This window comes from Suillus plorans, assembly GCF_016647745.1.
Source record: "Suillus plorans strain S12 chromosome Unknown HD556scaffold_15, whole genome shotgun sequence".
NCBI classification, from domain to species: domain Eukaryota; kingdom Fungi; phylum Basidiomycota; class Agaricomycetes; order Boletales; family Suillaceae; genus Suillus; species Suillus plorans.
The window spans coordinates 226,372-248,099 of record NW_024537399.1 but is presented as its reverse complement, the minus strand read 5'-3'; the positions used below and the strand labels follow the sequence as shown (position 1 = coordinate 248,099).

The window sequence follows — 21,728 nt, the reverse complement described above, 5'->3', positions numbered from 1 at the left end:
GGCTCACCCTGGTAACATGAGAAGCGACCGGTTAAGCGCAGATAATAAATGTGCAGTTATAATACCATAATCTTTGTCCTTGATCAAGGAGGAGCACTAGCAACTGCAGCTCCTTGATAGTAACCTAGACCGGCATGTCATCACATAGTAGCATCTTTCCTCTACAAACACCAGATTATCTACTTTCCTTCCAATTTTCATCATGGTATCCGACATTTTCCTCCATTAGCATCAAAAGCACCATCATCCGTCCCCTGAGTCAAGCATTTAAGGAATACCTCGACTCGGACGGCATTTTCGTACCAGAAGGCTCGGAAAACGCGTCAGTTGACGACAATCACCATCCGTTTCAGTCCTACTCACTTCCCACTGCCAGTCCCGCAGAAAGCTCTCCTTTGGACCAAGAGGATGAGGACGACGCCGCAGTTGGGCAATCCTTCTCCTTCCCCGATCTAGATGAGCGGATAAGACAAATCATCAAAGAATACGGCGCCATCTTCCCCAAGCTCAATTTTTCTTCACCAAAGGTCAGCTCGTTCCATCGAAATCGATCGCCGTTCACATCGAACACAGGACGCATCATGGGTGCTTCCACCATCCTCGCCTCTCAAATGCACATCTCCATCAGACGTCTACATCTTGCTGAAATCCTCGGATTTCATATCGCACGACCTCAGTATCGACACGGTCTTCGAGGGATGCCAATGCGATCCCTCGAATCCGCCATCATACCAACTCGAGCTTGTCTTGAGGAAATGGTATCCTATAGACCGGAGTCGCGAGTTCAGGTGTTTCGTTCGTGAAGGCCGTCTTATAGGTACGTCCTGTTTCTAATTCTTGTTCCAGCAAGCCACGAACGACGCTCCTACAGGGATATCACAACGCGATACGAATTTCTATGACTTCATGAACGAGCCGCAAACACAAAACAAGATCTTAGAGACGCTTCAGCGTTTTTGGGAGGACAAGATCAAGTCCGAATGGCATGGACAACAAGACTGTATGTGTCGCATCGTTTTTGTCGTAGTCCGCGCACTCATCACACTTATAAAGACGTTTTCGATGTGCTGATGACGCGTGATCTGTCTCGGGTACATGTCCTAGACTTCAACCCATATGCACCCCGAACGGATCCCCTGCTATTCACGTACGAAGAGCTCTTGTTGGTCTTCACGCAAGGGTCGAGCATACCCGAGCTGCGTATCATCGACTCGCCTTTACATCCGGTCGCATCGCGTAACGCACCGGCTCACCAACACAACATGCTGCCAATGGAAGCCCTCGCGCTGAGTAGTGGTCGGGACATTAACGACTTCTCGGATTTGTGGAAGAATGAGATTCAGTAGTCCATGAATGACGTCGATTTTTGAAAGATGGAACGGATTTATTCTATTCACGTACGGAGATCTTGATCAGACTTCGTATCATCTAGCCACCCCTACATTCAGCCACAGCACGCAACACGCTGCCAATTGAAGTCCTTGCGCTAACTAGCGGTCAAGAGTCAAGACATCAACAAGTTCTTAGATCTGTAGCAGAAAGAGATCTCCACAAGCAACAATTAATCAATAATGGCGAACGAAAAGATCATTCATTTTGTGATTCATTAGAATTATCATAACGCAAGATCGTAGGACTCTAATAATAATCCACCAGACCCCCTTGCCCCAAAGACGTGACACCATCTATGTTATGGATCATAATGTAAGGAATAGTCAAGTAGGCGGTCTACAAGCGACTCTACAATGCTTTTAGATCTTGTCAATCTCGATGCCGGAGTCGCTAGCGCTACCATCAGCGAACGCTGGGCGAGTGGCAGCGAGACCCGAGGCATTCTTGTAAAAAAGAATGTTGCCTTCATCCTCGACAAACTAAACAATGCCTCAGAACATATACGAGACCGAAGTAAAAGTATACTGACCTTGCACTCCTTGAAAACCCTATAGACTTCCCCCCATCCACCCGGAGCACCCTCAAGCTTAATCCCTGCTTGCCCAAGGCGCTTACGAAGGGCATCAGAAGCTTCCCAAGCGTTGTAATGAGGGATCTTGCTGGAGACGTGATGAAGGACGTGGGTCTCAGAGATACCGTGGGTAGCTTGAGCACCGATCCAACCCATAATCGAGCCACAGCCACCAAGAAGATTGCGGTCCAAAGTAGCCAGAGCACCACGGGGGAAAGAGAACTCAGAGGCACGGTAGTGGGGGAGAAGCGGGTCGGTATGTTGGAGGAACGTGATGAGGACGAGCCAGTGGTTGACCCAGAGGTAAGGCACTAGGTAGAGACGGAACACAGTCCAGAACCCAAATGTGTAGACGGAACCGGTGATACCAGCAAGCCATAGCACGATACCGATGTCAGACAGAACGATCGAGTCACGCTGGTGAGGTGCGAACATCACAGCATCAGGGTTGAAGTCTACAAAAAGAAATCATTAAATCGTTCTTTGCAACACGAATCGTTACTCACGGTTGGTGCCTTTGGGGTAACGCTTCTGGCCAGATGCGTTGCGGATAAGATATGCAGGCCAGCCGCCAAGCTAAAATAACCGTCAGCTACTGATCACACAGATCTTATCCAATTCGTCTAACCAAATAGGTAGCAGCACCCAACATAGCGCCAATAGGGGAGTCGCCCAGCGCCTCCTTCAGCTCCTTCATTACTTCATCCGAAACACTCGAACCAAGAATATCCTCCTTCGTCGGGTCGAATGAGGGCAAGCCAAGCTGCGAACGTGTCTTGGGGACAAAGACTTGATCCTGAGTCATATGACCAGTTGAAGCATGATGTTTCGCATGCGTGATCCTCCACGAATGGTATGGTACACCAAGCCTAAATTTTAATTAAGGTACTGTCAGTCACGTGACTGACGGAAATAAAAATTTAGGACCGCACGCGGAATGCAGGACCCAGCCAACGCTGTTGTTGATCAACTTGGACTCTGAAAATGCTTGGTGACCGCACTCGTGAGCAATGACCCAAAGGCCAGTTGCAAAGAGACCCGTCCAGAAGGAGTACCCCGCCCAGAGAGATAAGCGTGCAGCAGGATAGAGTAGAGGATGAGGGAGGGAAATGTGTTCGGGAGAGATGAGACTGTCAAGATAAGTGGCGGTCTTGTAGATACCCGAGATTACCACCAGGTCATAAACACTAATCAGTGTGAAACGCGTCAGAGCCAGCTATCTTGGGCAAGATAGCAACGTACATGTATAATGATGACCGCAACGCTGAACGCTTGAAACAGTGAGCGCTGAAAAAAAAGACTGTAATAAGCGCCTCGCCCCGAGATGTATCCAAAGACGCGTGCAGACGTACGGGATAGCACTCAACAAGTCCTTGATTGTGAGGTCTGGTATAACGCAGACATTCTGTTTCACAGTCGTGACGCCTTTCTCTGATCCGTCTGACATGATTGAGGTCGTCGTAGCAGACTCCTGTCTAATCCAAACTTCTATATAAAAAAAGGAGAGAGAATGAGACAAAGGAAAGCAAGTGAAGCGAACTGTCTTCCCGTCTATTTATTGGGTTGTCCCGGTGATAACCGAGAGCACACGTGGGCTGGGTTATACTCCATCTTGGCACTTGAAGCTTCGAAGGAGAGTCGGAAAACACACTACTTATCATTGAATGAACCATGCACGTCGTTCATGGTAAGGACGTAAGTTTCTAAACGTTCAAGCCTCGTTCCTCAAATGTCAGAAATCATATTGACACATCGCAATATGGGCAGGAGCATTGCTATACGGTATATATATCCAACGCGTGTGAGAACAAAGCCGTGAGGCACTAGAATATCTCATCTCACTAATGGGTGACTATCCGTAGGCTGAAATAATGCGGAATAAAATAAGATAGAATAAAAGAGACCATATAAGGAAGTCGTGCCGCGATGCCGCTGTTCATTTGCATCGAATTTGCAAAACATTATTTTTTGACCCCCTTACAAACTCTAAATCTGTAAGGGGGGGGGGCCCCCCCCCTTACAGATTAATCCGGATTATAAACGACGGATTAAATCCGTTTTGGGCCACTACGCCTAAGCTATCTGCTGACTAATCCATGACTTGAGGTCCGCCTGACACATGTTCAGCATGGCGAAGGTCACCACCTGGTCCAAACATTTTCCAATATACGCAGTCCCATCCCTGAGCTCCCTGGCGAAATTTTCAGCTGATATTTTAAGATTGCTATCAGCAGACGACGCCGACACGTACCACTGCAACCGGCCAGGGTACGAGGTGAGCAGTGCCGACACCATTTTCTCTAGACTTGTGAAAAAAACTCATTCCCCAAGCTACCGCGACTGTTTTTTTAGATTAAAGACTTGTTTTCCTGTGTATACTAACATATTCCTGCGACCACCACAGGGTCGTTCTACTAACTACGAACATCTAGAGTCATTTATGCATCCAATAGTTGGCGTTTTCGAGACATATAAGAGCACGCACTGATAAGCATCATTTTCATTAAAACTACAGTGTGCAATGTCTGACATTCCTCCTCCACTATCCATGATACCTCCTGGTAGTACCCCGTCTTACCCGGGCCCTAAATTATACTACGACCACGCTGGAAATGCGTTCACCCGTGATAACGATGGCGCTTGGGTGTCCCATCCAGGTATCTGCAACGTAAGTCTTATCAAACGATTGTCTACTGGCAGCCAATACTCATCTTATTGTAGACTCTTACATCTGATCGGTCCTGTCGGTTCGAACATGGCGACAGTCTGGGTTATCAGGTACGTCGAGTATCATATGATATTTTTGACATGACTAACTATATACATGCAGCCTGCTTCTACCTACGCACTCACTCCAGCCTTCCAGTCCCACGAAGGCACACCTCCACCCTTCCCGGCGTCCAGTTCTCGCCTTGCTCTACGTGAGGCGCCAACCACCAACACAATCAATCCCGTGCTCCTCCCCCTACCTCACTCTGACGACATGGATTTGATTCACCCCACCAGTATTGCGGAGGCCTGCGGCTACATTCCGGCCACCAAAACAGCAGGTGTGCGTCGCAAGGCCAAAGCCCCAAGGGGCAAAGGCAAGGAGAAGGAAAATGCTGGATACTCTAACCCAAAGAAGCGTTCCCGAGAGGACAGAGATGAGGATGATGAAGCAGAAGCACGAGCGAGGCGAGGCCGCCCTCAAGGGTCCAACAATTATACTAGCTCAGACGTCAAAAGTCTCCTCGACATAGTCCAAGACGAGCTCCCTCTCGGTCAACGCGGGTGGCAGGCTGTTCAAGTTAAGTTCTGCCAATGGGCCAAGGTGAAGCACCGGCCTGAACGCAAACTCACTTCACTCGAAACGAAGTTCAAACAGGTATGATTCAATTTGTATCATGACTGCAACATTACTGACAAGTATAATTACAGTTGGTCAAGACTACAAAGCCGACTGGAGACGGTGTGTGCCCTCCGGAAGTCACGCGCGCCCATCGCATTGAACAGCTCATTAACGAGCGTGCAGGAACACGCGACCTGAACGACACGGATTACGATGCCATGGAAGATGATGACAGTCTGTCTGTCGTCTCTGACCAGAACCAGGATGAGCGTACCTCTCCCCCAATCCAGCATACAGCCATTGCCCGCTCCACTCCTCGTGCAGAAGCCCCAGCTCCACATCGCAATACTCGAGGAGCGGCAGCTACGGATTTACTCACTCGACTTTCCACAGCATTTGACCCGGCCACCCAGCGCAACCGTGACGAAGATCGTGCCAATCGCAGCCTCGCCACCACACATCTACTTACCCAAAGTCAGCAGCTCCGTGATTCCCAAGCTGCCACAGAAACCCTGCATGGCCAACTCTTTGATTTGCGCGCTCGCATGTACGACATCGAACGTGAACGTGATCGGGCTGAGCTTCGCATCGAGATGATGCAAATGAGTGGATCCACGCGCCGTCAGCATGTTCGGATGCCCAAACGCAAGAATCTGCATCAAGAGTGGTACCCTGAGGGTGGGGGATCCACTAGGTGGCTTACTGATGAAGGTGAAAGTACCGCATCCGAGGGGCGCAAGCCACCGCGCCTTCAGAAAATCGGCCCCTCTGGGCGTCTCAAGTATTCTGATCGCCCATACTTCGAGGACATCGCTGATGAGCCTATCAAGCCCATTCAAAAGGAGGGGTCAGTAGAGATTTGATTGTGTTATGATACTTACAATGTATCTAGGGTACCAATGTACCATGTAATGTATAATGTATCTAGGGTACCAATGTACAATGTAAAGATTGTTGCTTCCCACCATTCTGCATCTTGCGCTCAGTTTGACTCGAACGTCTTGCGCCCGTTCATGCTCGTATCCAAGGTTATCTGTGACGACACTTACTCCAACAAATCCTGGAGTATTGTAGCCCAGGGTATGTTCCAATTGCGAGAAATCAATCAGGTGAGTCTACCTAATTACTATTCACCATCCAGCAACTCAAAGCGCACTTCCCCTCTGCTTGAGGATCTTCAGGTCACCGTCTTTTCGTATCCGCTTTCATGCTCGCATCCAAGGTTATCTGTGATGACACTTCATTGCATTGCTCATCTGATGTTATAAGTTTTACATGTTGTATCTACTGGTATTCTAAGATGACATGGAAGCGCGAAACCCGATCCTTCTTCCTCTGCTCTGAAAATAGCATGCTTTCAAAGTCTCGCCACACGTCCAGGTCATCCTCAGTAGCCTGCCAATGCTTCATGTACACGGTCCGTATCTGGTTGATCCCAACACGTACAGCGTGCAGGTTGTGCAGCCGAAGACAGATTTCGATAAGGTCGCTGCGAGCTTCTTGGTTGGTGATGTCAAGTGGGATGCGTAGCCTTCCAAATGTGCCTTGGATAGCCCGCATGCCCCATTCTGCGGTTTGGCGGTAAGAGAGTAGTTGGCGGTTAAACACCATGTGCTCCTCTATCTCGGCAGCTGACCCACGCAAAACTTGACCATGTTTCAAAGGTGCGCAAATGTGACCGTCAACGGAAGTCGTCCCACGAGGAAATGCAGTATCTGCAACGATGTAGTAGCCAGGAGGTGTGTCGAGACGAAGTTTAGTATATATGTGAGAGGCGAGACGTGAATCGTGCCAACTTCCAGGCGCATTTGTCCTTGCCGCGATCACAATGCCTTTGTAAATTGATTATTGAGTACAAATTGTTGGAGAAAGACCGAAAAACGCACCTTCAGCAGAAAATGCTATGACTGAACTGACAAAATGTTCGGAAAGCCAACCGTTGTAGGTGGCGTTTTCGATATCAACATCATGTGAGGTCTGCACGGGGAGTTTGAGGCCATCGATGCTTCCGAAAGCACCTTCCAAGCGTGAGTGACGCGCAACTACGAGGGCACTACAACGCTCGAAATCAGGCCCCCGTGGCCATCGAATTGAGGCATCAACCATAGAGCACAGTGTTTGTAAGAGTATGGGCAGTCCAGAGGTTAGATAGCGAGAAACAGTGGCGGGGATCAATGCGAAGATTTGTTGCAGGCTAGTCTCGTGCATGGTGGAGTTGAGATAGTGGAGCATGAGGCCGAGTGCTCCTCCAGCATCGAGTGAACGGCGATTCAGGCGTGGAATGCCTTGCGAGTTGGTATCAGGACGTGTGATGGACTTGTGGTACCACAGACTGGCAAAGCCAGAGGTAAGGATGAATTCAAACGTTAGAACATCGATCCCCATCGTGGTAATGAACGCACGATCACTGTGACTTGTATACAGCACTTGCCACGGGGTATTCCGATGTGGGTCAGGAAGTAAGTGGGCACGACAAAGGTACAGTCGCTTAGGGTTCCGGGTTTCGACACGATCAAGTCGAGCTAGCTCTATTCCAGCAACGAGTGTAGCTGCTAGCATCCTCGCGTCTTCTTCGTCGTCGAGAAATCCTGTCTCTTCTCCGTCATTCACCAGATTGTGGTACTGTAGTAGCAGGTCGTCCATTGCAGTTTTGACCGAATTATTTTAATCCAGGTGCGTTACGGTTGTGTTTTCTATACAGATTATCTTTTGCAAATATCTTTCAAAGTCCGTTATAATCTATTCCGCATTATTTTGCCTACGGATAGTCACCCAATGAAAGGAGCCTGGCAAACACAAGTACTCCCTTCCAGCTCTAATTTAACGCCTGTAGCCTCGCAGCTAGTCCCTCTAAAAACGCAAACCCATCCTTGGTGATAGTCCTCCCACTGCTCTTGTTGGTAACAGCACCAAAGTCAGCCACGAGGTTCGCAAGCACCCTATTACTCGATGCAATCCCCACTTCCCGACGAAGCCTCGCAACCACGCCCAATTTTACATGCGCTGGTTGGGGGGCTCGATCGTCCTCTCGATTTACACTTCGTAAAGTCCGAAGCGGGTGTACGAATATCGAAGGATCTGCGAGCTGTTTGTACAATGCATCCAAAAAGGCGAAACCCTCTTTGGTGAGCGTCTTTGAGCCCAATTGCAGGAATTTCGCGAACTCGTCTACGGCGACTGCAAGAGCAGCGTTATCCGTCGAATCAAGTACCGAAAGCCTGAGCTTCTGCAGCTGACTCGCTTTCTTTGTTCGCACGGGAGTGCAGGGTGGAAGAGGTTGGCCATTTGGCCTCGATCTATCGTCATCGGAGCTGTCGCTTACGGATATGATTTCGCTAGCCTTTTTTGTGTCATCTCTTCGCGCAGGAGCAGGGACATTAGTTTGGTCCCCAAGTATTGGACGAGGCGGGTTGAGCTGGAGCTTGGCCAAGTCTTTTAGGACGTTCTCCATCTCATCTGCATCAATCGTGGGCCGTGTAGGAGCAGGCCGTCCTGCTTGAGGCTGAACCTGAAAATTCTGAATACACAAACTGAGGTGTACCGACAGACGCTCGTACCTTGGGAGCTGGCGGTGGTGGCCAGATAAAGCGCTCAATATCGGTGAAGCCATTGTCCTGTGCGAGCGCCTGGAACTCGTCCTTCCAGTGATCGTAATCAGGGCATTCAAAGAACTTCAGCCGTCTACAATAGCGCAGGAACTCTTCGAACTCAGAGGGTATTCCCTTGCACAGGTCTTCAGGGCGAGCGTTCTTTTTTGCTCGCTTGATACGATCGTGCGCCGAGTCGGTTTTTGGTACACCGTTTCGTGTCCACGAGAGTCCTCCAGGCGTAAGAAGATGTATAAACATCAATGCGGCAGCCTCAAGATCATCTCGCCTAGACGGTACTGCGACAATTCTCATAGGTAGCCGTAACACATAAATAAATCTAGGATACTGACCCTTGCCTTTACAATGCACGTTGACAGACGTAAACCAATAGTTTCCCAAGAAATCTCTCTTCTCCTTTGAGTCTGGGATATGCCGCCGCGTGTGCGATTCGATGTAGCGTTTAGAAAACCCGAAGTCGATCATATAGATGGTGTCTTCTTCAGGCGTCAATCCGATAGCACAGTTCCCAAGCTGTATATCGCGATGCAGAACTTCGCGGTTGTGCATGATCTGCAAGCGTGCGATCTGCACATTCGATCAACGTCAAGGTTATCCCATCGATCTGAAGCTAGAGCACACTCACCACCTGAATCGCAATAGAGCATACGCTCCGAAGGTCCATCCTATTGTGCCCCCATTGCAAATTTTCTCGGTAGATACCCTCCAGACTTCTTCCGAGGAGACTTATGACTAGATAATGCCATTTTCCCTGGATACCGCTCGCCCATAACCGAGGCATGCCCTCTCCTCCTTGCAGTAGAGGATAGATGGCCTGCTCGTAGCGATTTGTTGGGCACTCGTGGTCGACGTCTTGCACTTTGAGCGCGACGAAAGTGTTATCGTGAACATGGCGTGCTTTGAAGATAGAGCCTGGGACGAGATGGCCTGGGTGAGGAATAGCGTTGAGTGGGCTCAGTACGTACCTGAATAGCCTGATCCAAGTCGATCTTGTAGCCAGTAGTTGCCCATTCTACGAGGAATAGTATCTGAGTTGTGCGCCATTATGCTGCCTGATCACGGTCAATGTCCCGAGTTACAGAGGTACTGTTGGTAGCAGGGTTGAAGTGATGAGTGACCAACAGCGGAATTAAGGTGACAGCTTTGTGGCAGAGTCCAATGTGTGGAGCAGTACAATATTGTGGACGATATGTTGATTCGGATTAGACAGACGGTTGCTCGTGGTTGACGCGCCAATTGCCTCAGCCTGGTACGCGTCAGTCACGTGTTAAGTTGAAATGTGAACACCCCTGTAGCTGTCGGTTCGACTACTAGAAGTCATAATTGTAGTCACAACACATTCAGTCATTTTCATTGTAATAATAATACAGCGGTTATACAATCTTGATGCGTTAAAAAAACATTTGGTAATGATTTCAGAGCTGCCCCGCCGCAGCTTGTGCAGTCAATGCTGCGGATGCTTGTAACGCACGGGGTGTGTCGTACTTGTCCATGATTACTTCGACCAACTGTATCTTCCGCGCACTCGCGAATTCCTCATCGTCGAGAAGCTTGTCGAGTTCTGACTTGCTGCGGACCGTGTACGACTGTGTCAGCTTGCCCTCAATATCACCGAGAGTAGTGAGGAGCGAAGCCCATTTCCTGTGGGAATGTTTGAGCAAAATATAAATGAAGAGAACGAGACGTCTTACCAGTCTGCAATGTCGTTGTACTTCCTGCAAGGAATTGTTAACTGTCACGTAGAGTGCCTTATCAATGACCACTCGCCTATCTAGGCCGTGCAAATGCCTCTCGATGTTGTAGCCCTTGTTATTCAGCACAAAGATTATCGGCGTCAACTTGTTATGAGTCATGGTTGAGATCTCTTGCACAGTCAATTGCCTGTCACATGAAATATTGAAGTAATGTTCAGGCACGATGGACGAACCACGTACATGCTACCATCACCGGTGAATAATATGGTGCGCCCAAGATGTCTGTCACGGGCTGCGATCGCCGCACCGAGTGTGCTAGCTACAGTCGTTTCCGTCAGATGCAGGTTCAATCGAGAAACTTTATAGTATTTACCGGTCGCCCATCCAATGCTTCCATACAAGATTTGGCTAACGAAAATACACTGGTCAGGCATTGGAACGTCCAAAACTCCAAAGTTTGAAGTGCCTGGACACATGCTTCAGCTTACATTTTGAAGGACAATATACGTTTCGACTCACCAGTCTCAGCAACGATGACATCCTGCTTCCGGAAGAATTTTCCGACGCGAGGCCAGAAATAAGCATGCGAAATCTTGTCGTCACTTTCCTTTGGAACATCTAACTTATAGTGCGGAACGGGGATTCGTGATGCACCCTCCTGGAATTTACTCAACCTCTCCGTAAGCTTCGGGAGAAGCCACTTCATTCCTATACCCGGGAATTTTGCGTGGCGAACAAGTGTATGGTCGGAATGTAGCTGCAAAAATCACCTAAGCGTCGAAAACTAGCATGTCACAGAAAATTACCTCGATGGTGTGCCTCGCAGGAATGTGGTACGTGAACATTCCCGTGTTAAAATCTGACTTTAACGCGCCAATCGAGAGGATAAGGTTTGCGTTCTCGACCCTCTCCTTGATGGACGGATGCGTGATCGAACCGATGTAAATCTATAGAAACGTCAAAACGGTCTTGAACGAAAGACGGGGACGAAAACTCACGCCACCATATCGTTCATGCTCCTCGCTCACTGATGTCTTTCCCATTGGTGTTGCGTATACAGGGAACTGTGTTTTCACGAGGAGGTCGTTGACTTCCTCGCGCAAGTCGTGACGAACAGCGCAAGCATCGACGAGGACAATGACGTCTCGTTTAGCATCCTCCACGAGCTCCATAATCTCGTCGATGACATAGCTCTCGACGTCTGGGTTATTGGGGGGAGGGGTCCGCGGAAGTTCGACCTTCAAGCGCCTGGCAGAGATCTTTTCGGTGGTGAGGTCCATCGGAAGGGTAAGGTAGACGGGGCGAGCCTGAAGGACGTTTACTGCTTGAACAGGGGAAGGCAGATAATCAGTACTTACCTGAATGATAGCCTCCATGAGGATTCGATCGATTTCGGCCGCAGCTTGTGCTTTGTTCATAATCATGGCCTGAGCAGCGGTGATCTGTTCCGCAACTTTCGTATATACGTTGAATCTGGAAGACGTGAGACACCGGATCAACAAAAAAAGAAGTATATACCTTCCATCACCAAGTGTGTGGTGGAGCATAGGCTTATTCTTCAACTGTGTAGTGCTAGGCACTCCGACGATATGAAGGACAGGGACCATTTCAGAGAACGCTGAGTGGCCCTGATCAGTGAGTCTCCACATGGGAGAACAACAAGCAAGAATTACCGCCTGCAATTGCGTTGGTGGCACTCAATTCGCCAACACCGAACCTATAAATTGATGAGGTCACCGGCAGATAATGATTGTCAACTACCAAACGTACGTTGTGACAACTACACCTATGCTATGCTCTTTCACGCGGGAGTACCCATCGGCTGCGTAAGCTGCGTTCAACTCGTTGCTATAATGGCGTAAGAAAGTGTGCAACCTAAATGATGGACTCATTACCAGTTCCCGATCCATTGAATTGTGGGATGGTCTTCAATGAAGTCCTAAGGATGAGATAGAAAATATTAGCGCTTGCGCTGTTCATATGCGCAATAATTCACCAGGAAAGCTACACAAGATTGTTAGTATACCAAGTTATCGATGATTAATGAGCCCATACGCATGTTGAAATCTCCCGGTACACCAAAGATGGACTGTGGGCAACAAATGGGTAGGGATTTATGAACATGATCGAAAGGGACGCATACCGTCACGTTGAGCTGTTCCAATCTCTTCAAAATGTAATCAGAGATAGTGATAAGCTCTTCGTCCTCGCTATGATATTGTGCTTTCAAGGTTTGAAGCTCCTGTTGAAGTCGATCGACTTCACCCTGGAGTTTCCTGGCTTCAGTACCCATGGTAGTAGTTAGATTTATTCTCTGCGACGAGTTTCAAGAGAAAGGGGGTAAGAGATTGATGATTGAGAGAGATGGTTTATATACGGGAACGGCGACGTCATAGAGTCTAGACATATCGATCCGATAAGGCAGTTGAGCGTCGGCACACGGCGGCGAGACTGGTCAGGAGAAGCTTTATCTCTAGGCTAGCCTGGCTAGGCCTAGAAATCGTACAAATTACCATTTGATTGATAAGTCTTCCCCGTTGACCCCGGATATTACAATCAACATCGACCAATTGCAAAATGATCTCGAACTTATTCACAGCTGGCGACTGTCAGGATGCAACTCCACCCATTCAATTCATCGTCTAGAGCCCCCATTGCGATAATATCCTCCCAGTGACCATCTATCCAATTCCCCCGTCGTTTCCTTACCTCCTCCTTAAAACCTCTGAACAAGAAACAGTCACAAAACTTACTCGCATCATGAGCTTATTAGCTACTCACAATTTGGTATAAACGGTTCGTGCTCTCGCATTGCCTTCTGTAATATCTAAAAAGATGCGCTGCAATCCAAACTGCTTGAAGGCATGGTTTACAGTGAACCGTGCGGCTTCCGTTCCATATCCCTTCCCCCAGAACCTGGAGGCAATGGTTACGCCCAACCGACGACCGTGCATCCCGGTTCTTCGCCTCCAATAAATTGATGCAACAAAAGCCGATATAATCCCAGGACTTCTTGCGTACCAAAGAAAACCAGAGCGCTGAGCCCTCCGCGAAAGTCTTCATATATTCTTTGTACTTTGAGGAAGGTGCAGGCGCGATAGCTGAGAACGTCAGGGTGCGTTGGATGAGGGGTCGTTGCGCAGACCAAGGATGTGGTCTAGATCATCGTCTTCGAATCCGCGGAAAAGGAGGTTTTCTGTGGCAAACATACTCAGTTGCACGATATCGAAGGAGTATGCAGCAGAGAGGAAAAGTGGTAATATTAGAATCTTTGGAGATCATAATGGACTCAATATCAATTGCGACGATGCTAGCCAGCTTAGCATATGTTGATTCCACCTGAGCGTCTAGTACTTCCGTTCATTGATTTCCCCGATGCGGCAACCAAAAAGGACTGTCCGAGGTCCCAACTGGTTCAAGTTCAGAATGCACGTGTCATATGTCTTGAACTTTTCAATAACATCAACATGCTAGAGTGACTCGGATTCTACAGTTAGTGTTACTTCCAGCTAAGCTCGGGCAAGCCCATTGACCATTACAAGGTTTCTTCGATGGCGCGCAAGACGGTGTCCATATGGGTCATCAACGTCTTTGAATATCTCTTGTTCTCACCTCTGTTCTCACCAGCAGTCCTCAATTACGCACGGTATCCATCACCGTTCCCCCGAACATCACCGTTGTGGTGTTCGGTGCTCGCACACCTTCCGGGAGTCCGTTTACCCTCGACCGCCTTTAATCGCTCTCACTCCAACACCAACGAGGCAACCAAACTCCAGCAGCGCTCAAGCGGAAGTATTTTTTCTCCCCATGATCCTCATCATGTTGTTGGAGTAGCTGTAGTACGGGATAAAAATGTATATTTTCTCGCGTGCATTTCCGATCACCGATTTCCATGCAGCCATTGACCGTCGCTTTGCGGCCGATGCGAGACGTGCCCGCTGGTACCAGTAACCATCGCACCAGGCTCAATCATGACCCGTCCCACGGCGGGGTCATGTCCTACTTTTTCTCGCATATCTCCACCGGTGAAACCGACACAGCAGCATCAACAAGACGAATCTCAAGGTCAAGTACAGGCCCAGGCATCATCATCGCGCCACTAGCCTCACGTCAGGTGCAGCCACCAGATCGTCACGACCCCTTCCATTACGAGCCAGTTTCATACCTTTTTTCTTCGCTGTTAAATCCGAGTTCCGTGTGTCGCATTACATCGATCTAGGCACCAAAGCAGGCAGTAGAACATTTGCAAGTTATCACAGACACCCTGAATGCAGTATTGAAAATATACATCATGCTCTTGGACATCTCTTCACCAGGCGAGAAAGGGTGATACAAAATTCCGAGTCTTCACACTGTGCAAACCAACCACAATGCAGAGCGCAGTGTTATTGGTTTGCACAGTGGGAGATGGGGGTATGCTGATATAAGAGCCACGGGACGGCCAACATACTTAGGACGCTGAACGTCCTGAAGATTGGTGGAGCAGCATCGTATCATCGACCTTCTCCATCTGAAGTGTCCTACGAGAACGAGATCTCGCGGAAAGGTACACGAACCCACGTGAGTTAGAACCGCATAGTCAGAAGAGAGCGATTAATATTGTTTTACTGACCGAAATAATATATGATAATCTTGTGTTCGATCGATCGATGTGACCGAGTGAATATGTGACAGATTATACTTTGATACTCGGGTGGAGAGTGCTATATATTGGGCGATAGCCACGGGTCGCGACGTTGGGCTCATCTGTCATGTAGACTGTGGAAACAACAGATAGGGGAGTTCAGCAGGAAGCTCTGACATGAACAGATGAAAGAGTGCGGGGAGGACACTGCTAATGCCAAAAGGATGATCTTGCTTTAATGATAAGAGGGCTTCAGGACGTGTCAGGGGAAATGCTGGCACCAACCGGTCGACTGATCGATTACCTGTACATTGTGACATGGCTGATTGCCAACACCCTGGCGCATCATGGGCGTTCTCAACCATCGACTACCATCGATTACACAGCATGCCTTGATCAGAAGAACAGCAGGAGTGATGGGCCGCATGTCGATAAGCACCTGGCCAGCGAGATCTATGAATTTCAATAAGCATTCAAGGGTACCATCCTTGATTCAGTTCGCGCACCTCCATCAACCTTCTATCTCCCGTCACAGATCTAGAACGCAATAGTTTACCAGCTCCTGCGGATATTTGATCCGAATTCCTGCACTTAGATCTGCCGCAGCCACACCGTAAGTCCGACTCCTATGTAGTTCTGACCATAGCCGTTCATAGATCATTCCAGATTCAGCCGGATCCTGCGGCCTCGATATCCATGACCCTTTACGAGTATTGCCGTGCCAAGTACAGCAACCGCGCAGCCCCGACTCCTTAAACCATTTTTATAATTGCGCAGTAACACTACATACATAACTTGCGGATGCCTTAAATCGCACTGAAATACATCAAATATACTATGAGCACGAGCTTTAATGGGGTACAACTTACGAATGCAGAACAGCGGCGTAGTCAAAAGCCAAATAGAAGAGAGATATTAGCATTTTGTCTAGAAAGCACGCATCATAATGTCGGCGATTCTTCACCTGCTAGGAAAAAAGTAATGGAAATTTCAAATTTCCGATCCATCGTACCGTATCAGCAAACCAGCAGCAATGGTTACCAATACCAGTGCTACTGGTACGCAAATCCGTACAAATAATACGCGGGGGCATCAGCTGCGGGTCGGTCATGAGTACCTCGAGCGCCAAAGGATCCTGAAGAGGATGGAAAGTTAATGGGACAGCATCGCACCACTGACCTTTTTCCGTATGGAGTGTTGTGAACAGCATCTCGTGGAAAAATATGCAGGTGGGTCATAAGTTGGAACCGCGCGGTATGCAGACCCTACAACTTCGGGATTGTTCCACTGACCAGGATGTGATACGAACATCTCGTATTCGATCTGACAAGGCGAATATGGCGATATATAGCAACATTCCACCTGTCCTAGACTAGATCAGAATATAATGTTAGATATTACATGATAGCCACGAGTCGCGAATGTAGGCTGCGGAACGATAGGTTGGGGAGGCAGATATGACGGACGAAAGGGCACGGTAATGAAATCGCTAATGCCAAAGCAGCTTTCTCGGACTTGCTTTTAAGGTCACAGAAAGTTGATAAGGGCTTCGACACGTGTCATGGAAAACCTGGCAGCTGACCAACAGGTCGACGATCGATTATCTGCACATGACTGATTGGGATGCAGAATGTGAAGGTCCTGTCTGGGCGAGCGGCAATAGGAGGATGGACTGCTTTGCCAGCATCCTGGTACATCACGGCCATTCTAGACAATCGACTACCATCGATTAGGCAGCGTACCCCAGAAGAACACGTCTCGGATGAGCACCCGGCGGCCAGCGCAGATTTTTAATAACGTATGAATTTCAATAAGCGTTCGAGGGTACCTTCGTGCTCTTCGATATCGACCTTCTATCTCGTATCAAGATCGCACACACTGTGATTATTTGAATGATCGCTCACCTATCATGCTTCTCAGTCAAAAATGAATTCCTGCTGGTCAGTCTAAATTGAAACGGACTAGTGTGATGACTTGGTGATGACGTAAGATTCAGAACGCGACACCGCGGCGGCCGACACACCTTCTCGAAATACTCCAAGTACTAGCCTAGTACATAGTCGACTAGTCAGTACTACCCAATGTCGCAATCAGAACCCTCCTTCTTTGAACGCGAGCGCGACAGACTATCCTTGGACATCACAGCAGTAAGTACTACCCAACCCAACGCATCTTAAAACCGACGCGCCATCCCACAGGGCTTCGAAGACCTTCTCTCATCCAGCAACGTACTCAATCGGAAGCTCGAAGAAGTGATAGGCATGACTCGTGAATACGAAACCATTGCTTCCCTCTGGCAAAGCTTCCACGAGTTGATGCGTGGACAACGAGACGAAGTTCTCGAAGATAGAACGACCGTGCCCGGCACAGGCGCCCACGTCGTGTCTACAAACTCCAAACGATAGCACCGAGCAGCTAAAGAGGGAAAGTGAAATTGTTCGACAGGTACGCTACATGATCGCTTTCATGAACTTTGCGAAGACTATCCAAGTACAGGTGAGAAGAACAAAAAAGTATGTATTATTGTGACAAGACAAAGACAGATGATGACGACAATGCTGCGTAGAGTCCAAATCATACATCTGCCCAAGAAGCGACCTGCGCAATTTGTTTGGTGAGGAGCACCACAGAAATAGGCATCGCACTCACCCATGAGAATCCACTGAATTCTTGTTGGTCCTTCGAAGACAACTGCCCGTGAACGGGCGTTAGTGTCGGTTGCTCCTTTGTAAATTCTTCATCGAAATTACTGGTGTCCGCACTCCCGTTCTGCAAATGAAATTAACATTGTTCCTTTGTACTTGAAACATCGAGCTTACTATAGTGGGGAAGTACGGCGGTGGGATACGTTTGTTCAAGACATCGTCAAAGCTCACATCCTTGAAGAAGGGATGTCTCTTGATCTCCTCGGCATCAGCTTTCCCAGATCCCAAACGTCGGGTGGGATCGCGAGTCAACAGCTGCAAAATCACCATCAGCAAGCACAACAAGTAGAGTGCGGGAACATTCAACCTTTTGCAAGATGGAAACAGCATCTCTCGGCATGGTGATCGGATATAGAGGTTCATCCTCCAAGATAGCATCAAAGATTTCATCTTCGTCATCGCCACGGAAAGGCGATTGTCCAAGCAACATCTCATACGTCAAGACACCAAACGCCCACCAATCTACGGCGCGGCCATATCGTTGTTCCAAGAGAATCTGCATCAACGTCAGTTCGGTCCTCACAGAAAGGAGATGTAACAGGTACTTCGGGAGCCATAAACTCAGGAGTACCGCAGAACGTGCTCGTGGTCGAGCCATACCACATATCCTCCTTGCACAGACCATAATCAGCAACCTTGACGTGTCCGTCAAGGGTGAGCAGAATATTATCAAGCTTCAGATCACGGTAGATGATGCCGTTCGCGTGGAAGTACTCCAAAGCAAGAAGGACCTCCGACGCGTAAAACTTGGCTTGACGAAGCGAGAATTGTTTGCGTTGGATATGCAACATGAGGTCACCTCCACTAACGTACTCCATGACAAAGTACACGCGCGTCTCAGTCTGGAAACACGAGTGTAAGCCAAGTAGGAACGGGTGTCGTTCACGAGCAGCAGCCAAGAATACTCGTTTTTCTGAACGGGTACTACAAATTCTGATTAAGTGTCTTGATCGCATCAAATTTATCAGACATACCTCTCGACCTCATCGTTATCAATGATAAACTCCTTCTTGAGCACTTTGATGGCATACAAACCGTTCGTCTTTTTCTCCTCCGCGAGCATGACCTTACCGAAGTTACCCTTACCCAGCACAGCCAGGAAGTTGAAGTCATCGAGGCCAACTTTACGCTTGCGAGTTGCAACTCGCTGCGCCGGAGGCATAGCCTGAACAGGCGAAACTAAGTGAGGGTCCTGGGGTCGCGGTGCATACTGGGGCCCAGGAGGTTGCATTGGCAAACCCGGTTGTGGATACGAGGTCTGTTTCTAGAACTTTGTGAGCGCACATGCTAACACCACTAACACAGAAACATACCTGGGGTGCCGGGATCGAGTACTCTTCCTGCTCATACGCCATAGGTGCCTGTGGCGGAGGTGGTGGGGGAGGCAACAACTGTTCATTGGGGTAAGCAGGAGGCACCGGGACCCGAGCACCTGGGGGAGGACGAGGAGGAACACTAGATGGCGGTTGCTGCTGATAATAACGAGGATCGACACCATCCTGCGTAGGAGTGCGCCGCCCAAACGCATCCACAATCATCCCAGGTACAGGAGCCACCTCTCCCCCCGTAAGTTGCATCCTGTCTAGACTATCGCTAAGCGGCACTTCCGCAGGTGGAAGCACCTGCGTTTGGGTCTGTGGGGTAGGAGCGAGGGTCATGGGTCGTGACACCGCCGCCGCTACTTTACCCCCACGCGCGCGATTGATATCGCGCCAATCACGGAGGAGCTGGTTGGCTGTCTCCATCGACATACCACAGAAATCAGGCACGAGGTGCGCACAGTTGGCATGGCAGGTGATATCACATTCTGAGCACTTGCGTGCGTTCTTGCGACCAAGGGGAAGCATGTAACCGCAGTGGCAGCACCAGTTCGCACCGATGTTTGTGAGGGGCTCGAAGCGATGGGGAATGCGATGGTTGATCTTCTCTTCATCGCCCTCCTGGAGAGAGAGGTGTGAGAGACGATGATAGAGGGAGGGAAGATACGCACCCCAGAGTTTGACTTCGATATACACTTGGTAACGACTTTCTCGTAACATTTCTTGTGACAAGTGTATCGGCAGTCTTCGCACTGATAACCCAGGGCGTTGAGCAAGAAGTCGTTGCAAAAGGCACAAAGCATGAGTTGATAGAATTGCCGTTGTACGAATTTATGGCCATTCATCTCGTGAACTTCGCCCTTACGTTTTCTAACAGCACCCTGACGGCCGAGTCCACCGGGGGCATCTAGCGGACGCTTGCGCACATTCTCCTTGACTGAAACTCGGCATAAGAATCCAACTCACAGACTTGGAGGTCACTTACCGAAGTTGAGATGCAATCCAAGGGCACCTGCCGGTTCCACCGCGAACCACGCATCAATGCCTTCGTTCTGGCTCGTGTACGCCGCTGTACCGCCTGGTGGATTACCCGCCCCATCAGGTTCTATATTGAGAGGAGCATTGACATCGCCGAATCCACCAATTTGGTGAGGAGAACGATTGACAGGAGAGTCACCATCCATGGCACCCGCAGTGACCCAGCCACCCTGGCTGTCCATCATGACCTTTTGTCGTCTGAGCGCTTCGACAAGGTCGCTAATTCTTATCCAGAGCAATCCAATAGGGGCCGGGTGAACTTCGGACACTTGTTTGTCATAGACCGCGATCTCGACCTCATTAGCTTTGTCGACTGTGATTTCGAAGTCTTCATTCCAGCGGTCGGTCCGCGAGGGGTGGGAGCGGGCACGTTGCGTTCCTTCGATTTTAAGAGATACGAAGGTCTCACGAACCTGTTTGGAGGAAGGACGGGACCTGAAACCGGTAATGATTGGAGTGTGTTCGAGTTCGCGTGCCCCTTTGACAGTCACATAGAGCTTGCCGGATAACGGCTTGGCGCGTATGTTATCTTTATGTTCGCCGTCGGGACCTAGCCCATGAAATTTGAAATGATATGGATTGACGAGGAAAAGAAAAACTGACCTGCTGGTTGCTCTTCTTCCTCTACGTCATCGAGGATATGGAGGTTCTTGTAGCATTTGAGAGCAGATTGAAGAAGCTGAATCTTCTTCTCGCTCTCAACACGCTTGCTCTCCGCATCTGCGCGAGATTTCTTGTCGCCGTCTGCCTGATAAAGCTTGGACATCTTGTCGATGCCCTTCTTGTACTGCATTTCGACTTGTAATTTGAACTCGAGCTGATGAAGCATACGAGATATCTTTGGAGTTGTAAGGGGGGTATCTGCTTTGATAAAGTCGAGGTTTGTATATTGCTTTGCCTTGGGAACGCCGTCGGTATCATCGCCGGGGATGAGAGTGGCGCTAGAAGAGGCACCGCGAGTAGAAACTTGATCAGAGGGAGGGATTCGGGGAAGTGAACGATCTCTATCAGAGGAACGACCTTGTTTGAATAGGTGTTGATGAGGAGATATAGCAGTGCCCGATCTAGAGGGATCATCGCGCTGTAGCTTGCGAGCTTGTAGCTCGCGGAGAGTGTCCTCGAAATAAGAAAGCGAACGCTCTGCCTCGCGAACTTTTGCATCATTTTGACGCAGTACGTCGGGATTCGTGGTTGCCTGTCTGATTAAGCGTGAAGCGTCAATGAATTTGCGTTCCTTCTCGATGCGCTTGAAGACATCTTGTATTTTCTGGTCTAGCTCGACGGTCGACTATGATAGAGACTTGTTTGACTGTGAATTTAAAGCAGAAAGAGAGTGCGCACCATGACCGTTGAAGACCTGTGTTGTCTGTAGGTCGTAGTAAGAGAGGGCGTATACAGCAGTAGATGGGGCTGTGGGCCAGATTACTGATAAACGCCGGACGAGGC

General features: G+C 49.1%; 8 protein-coding genes across 8 annotated transcripts; 2 read left to right on the top strand and 6 right to left on the bottom strand.

Annotated features, from left to right (window-relative positions):
- Positions 1-17: 17 nt before the first annotated feature.
- Positions 18-1,518, top strand: HD556DRAFT_239453 (D123-domain-containing protein). Its single transcript, XM_041309985.1, has 4 exons — positions 18-527; positions 574-817; positions 872-1,000; positions 1,054-1,518. The coding sequence occupies exons 1-4, from the start codon at positions 135-137 to the stop codon at positions 1,344-1,346; spliced, it is 1,059 nt and encodes a 352-aa protein (XP_041162700.1). The 5' UTR covers positions 18-134; the 3' UTR covers positions 1,347-1,518.
- A 30-nt stretch (positions 1,519-1,548) lies between these two features.
- HD556DRAFT_1464406 (fatty acid desaturase-domain-containing protein) lies at positions 1,549-3,410 on the bottom strand (the record flags this gene model as incomplete). Its single annotated transcript, XM_041308324.1, has 7 exons — positions 1,549-1,871; positions 1,922-2,418; positions 2,470-2,539; positions 2,592-2,832; positions 2,896-3,150; positions 3,206-3,250; positions 3,316-3,410. The coding sequence occupies 7 exons, from the start codon at positions 3,408-3,410 to the stop codon at positions 1,752-1,754; spliced, it is 1,323 nt and encodes a 440-aa protein (XP_041162699.1). The 3' UTR covers positions 1,549-1,751.
- A 4,613-nt stretch (positions 3,411-8,023) lies between these two features.
- Positions 8,024-10,170, bottom strand: HD556DRAFT_238610 (kinase-like domain-containing protein). Its single transcript, XM_041309984.1, has 5 exons — positions 9,868-10,170; positions 9,528-9,814; positions 9,235-9,469; positions 8,852-9,180; positions 8,024-8,802 (listed from the first exon to the last, which is right to left on the bottom strand). The coding sequence occupies exons 1-5, from the start codon at positions 9,944-9,946 to the stop codon at positions 8,110-8,112; spliced, it is 1,623 nt and encodes a 540-aa protein (XP_041162698.1). The 5' UTR covers positions 9,947-10,170; the 3' UTR covers positions 8,024-8,109.
- HD556DRAFT_1355004 (thiamine diphosphate-binding protein) lies at positions 10,169-13,297 on the bottom strand. Its single transcript, XM_041302445.1, has 16 exons — positions 12,740-13,297; positions 12,652-12,685; positions 12,593-12,600; positions 12,492-12,535; positions 12,367-12,444; positions 12,270-12,313; positions 12,115-12,214; positions 11,955-12,069; positions 11,595-11,903; positions 11,403-11,543; positions 11,116-11,353; positions 10,970-11,062; positions 10,837-10,915; positions 10,670-10,783; positions 10,594-10,617; positions 10,169-10,543 (listed from the first exon to the last, which is right to left on the bottom strand). The coding sequence occupies exons 1-16, from the start codon at positions 12,887-12,889 to the stop codon at positions 10,318-10,320; spliced, it is 1,797 nt and encodes a 598-aa protein (XP_041162697.1). The 5' UTR covers positions 12,890-13,297; the 3' UTR covers positions 10,169-10,317.
- On the bottom strand, positions 13,186-13,659 carry HD556DRAFT_1430994 (acyl-CoA N-acyltransferase; the record flags this gene model as incomplete). The annotated part of the gene is made up of 3 exons (XM_041304957.1): positions 13,186-13,321; positions 13,378-13,512; positions 13,544-13,659. The coding sequence occupies 3 exons, from the start codon at positions 13,657-13,659 to the stop codon at positions 13,186-13,188; spliced, it is 387 nt and encodes a 128-aa protein (XP_041162696.1).
- A 1,823-nt stretch (positions 13,660-15,482) lies between these two features.
- On the bottom strand, positions 15,483-16,531 carry HD556DRAFT_1306360 (uncharacterized protein; the record flags this gene model as incomplete). The annotated part of the gene is made up of 6 exons (XM_041299905.1): positions 15,483-15,659; positions 15,727-15,757; positions 16,011-16,055; positions 16,090-16,184; positions 16,233-16,355; positions 16,400-16,531. The coding sequence occupies 6 exons, from the start codon at positions 16,529-16,531 to the stop codon at positions 15,483-15,485; spliced, it is 603 nt and encodes a 200-aa protein (XP_041162695.1).
- Positions 16,532-17,226: 695 nt separating this feature from the next.
- On the top strand, positions 17,227-17,750 carry HD556DRAFT_1354992 (DASH outer kinetochore protein). The gene is made up of 3 exons (XM_041302444.1): positions 17,227-17,367; positions 17,419-17,665; positions 17,712-17,750. Exons 1-2 carry the CDS (start codon positions 17,302-17,304, stop codon positions 17,623-17,625), a joined length of 273 nt encoding a protein of 90 aa, XP_041162694.1. The 5' UTR covers positions 17,227-17,301; the 3' UTR covers positions 17,626-17,665; positions 17,712-17,750.
- A 44-nt stretch (positions 17,751-17,794) lies between these two features.
- HD556DRAFT_1306359 (uncharacterized protein) lies at positions 17,795-21,626 on the bottom strand (the record flags this gene model as incomplete). The annotated part of the gene is made up of 11 exons (XM_041299904.1): positions 17,795-17,818; positions 17,870-17,989; positions 18,040-18,180; positions 18,233-18,421; positions 18,471-18,849; positions 18,900-19,189; positions 19,239-19,865; positions 19,916-20,181; positions 20,230-20,832; positions 20,886-21,570; positions 21,624-21,626. The coding sequence occupies 11 exons, from the start codon at positions 21,624-21,626 to the stop codon at positions 17,795-17,797; spliced, it is 3,327 nt and encodes a 1,108-aa protein (XP_041162693.1).
- Positions 21,627-21,728: the final 102 nt, after the last annotated feature.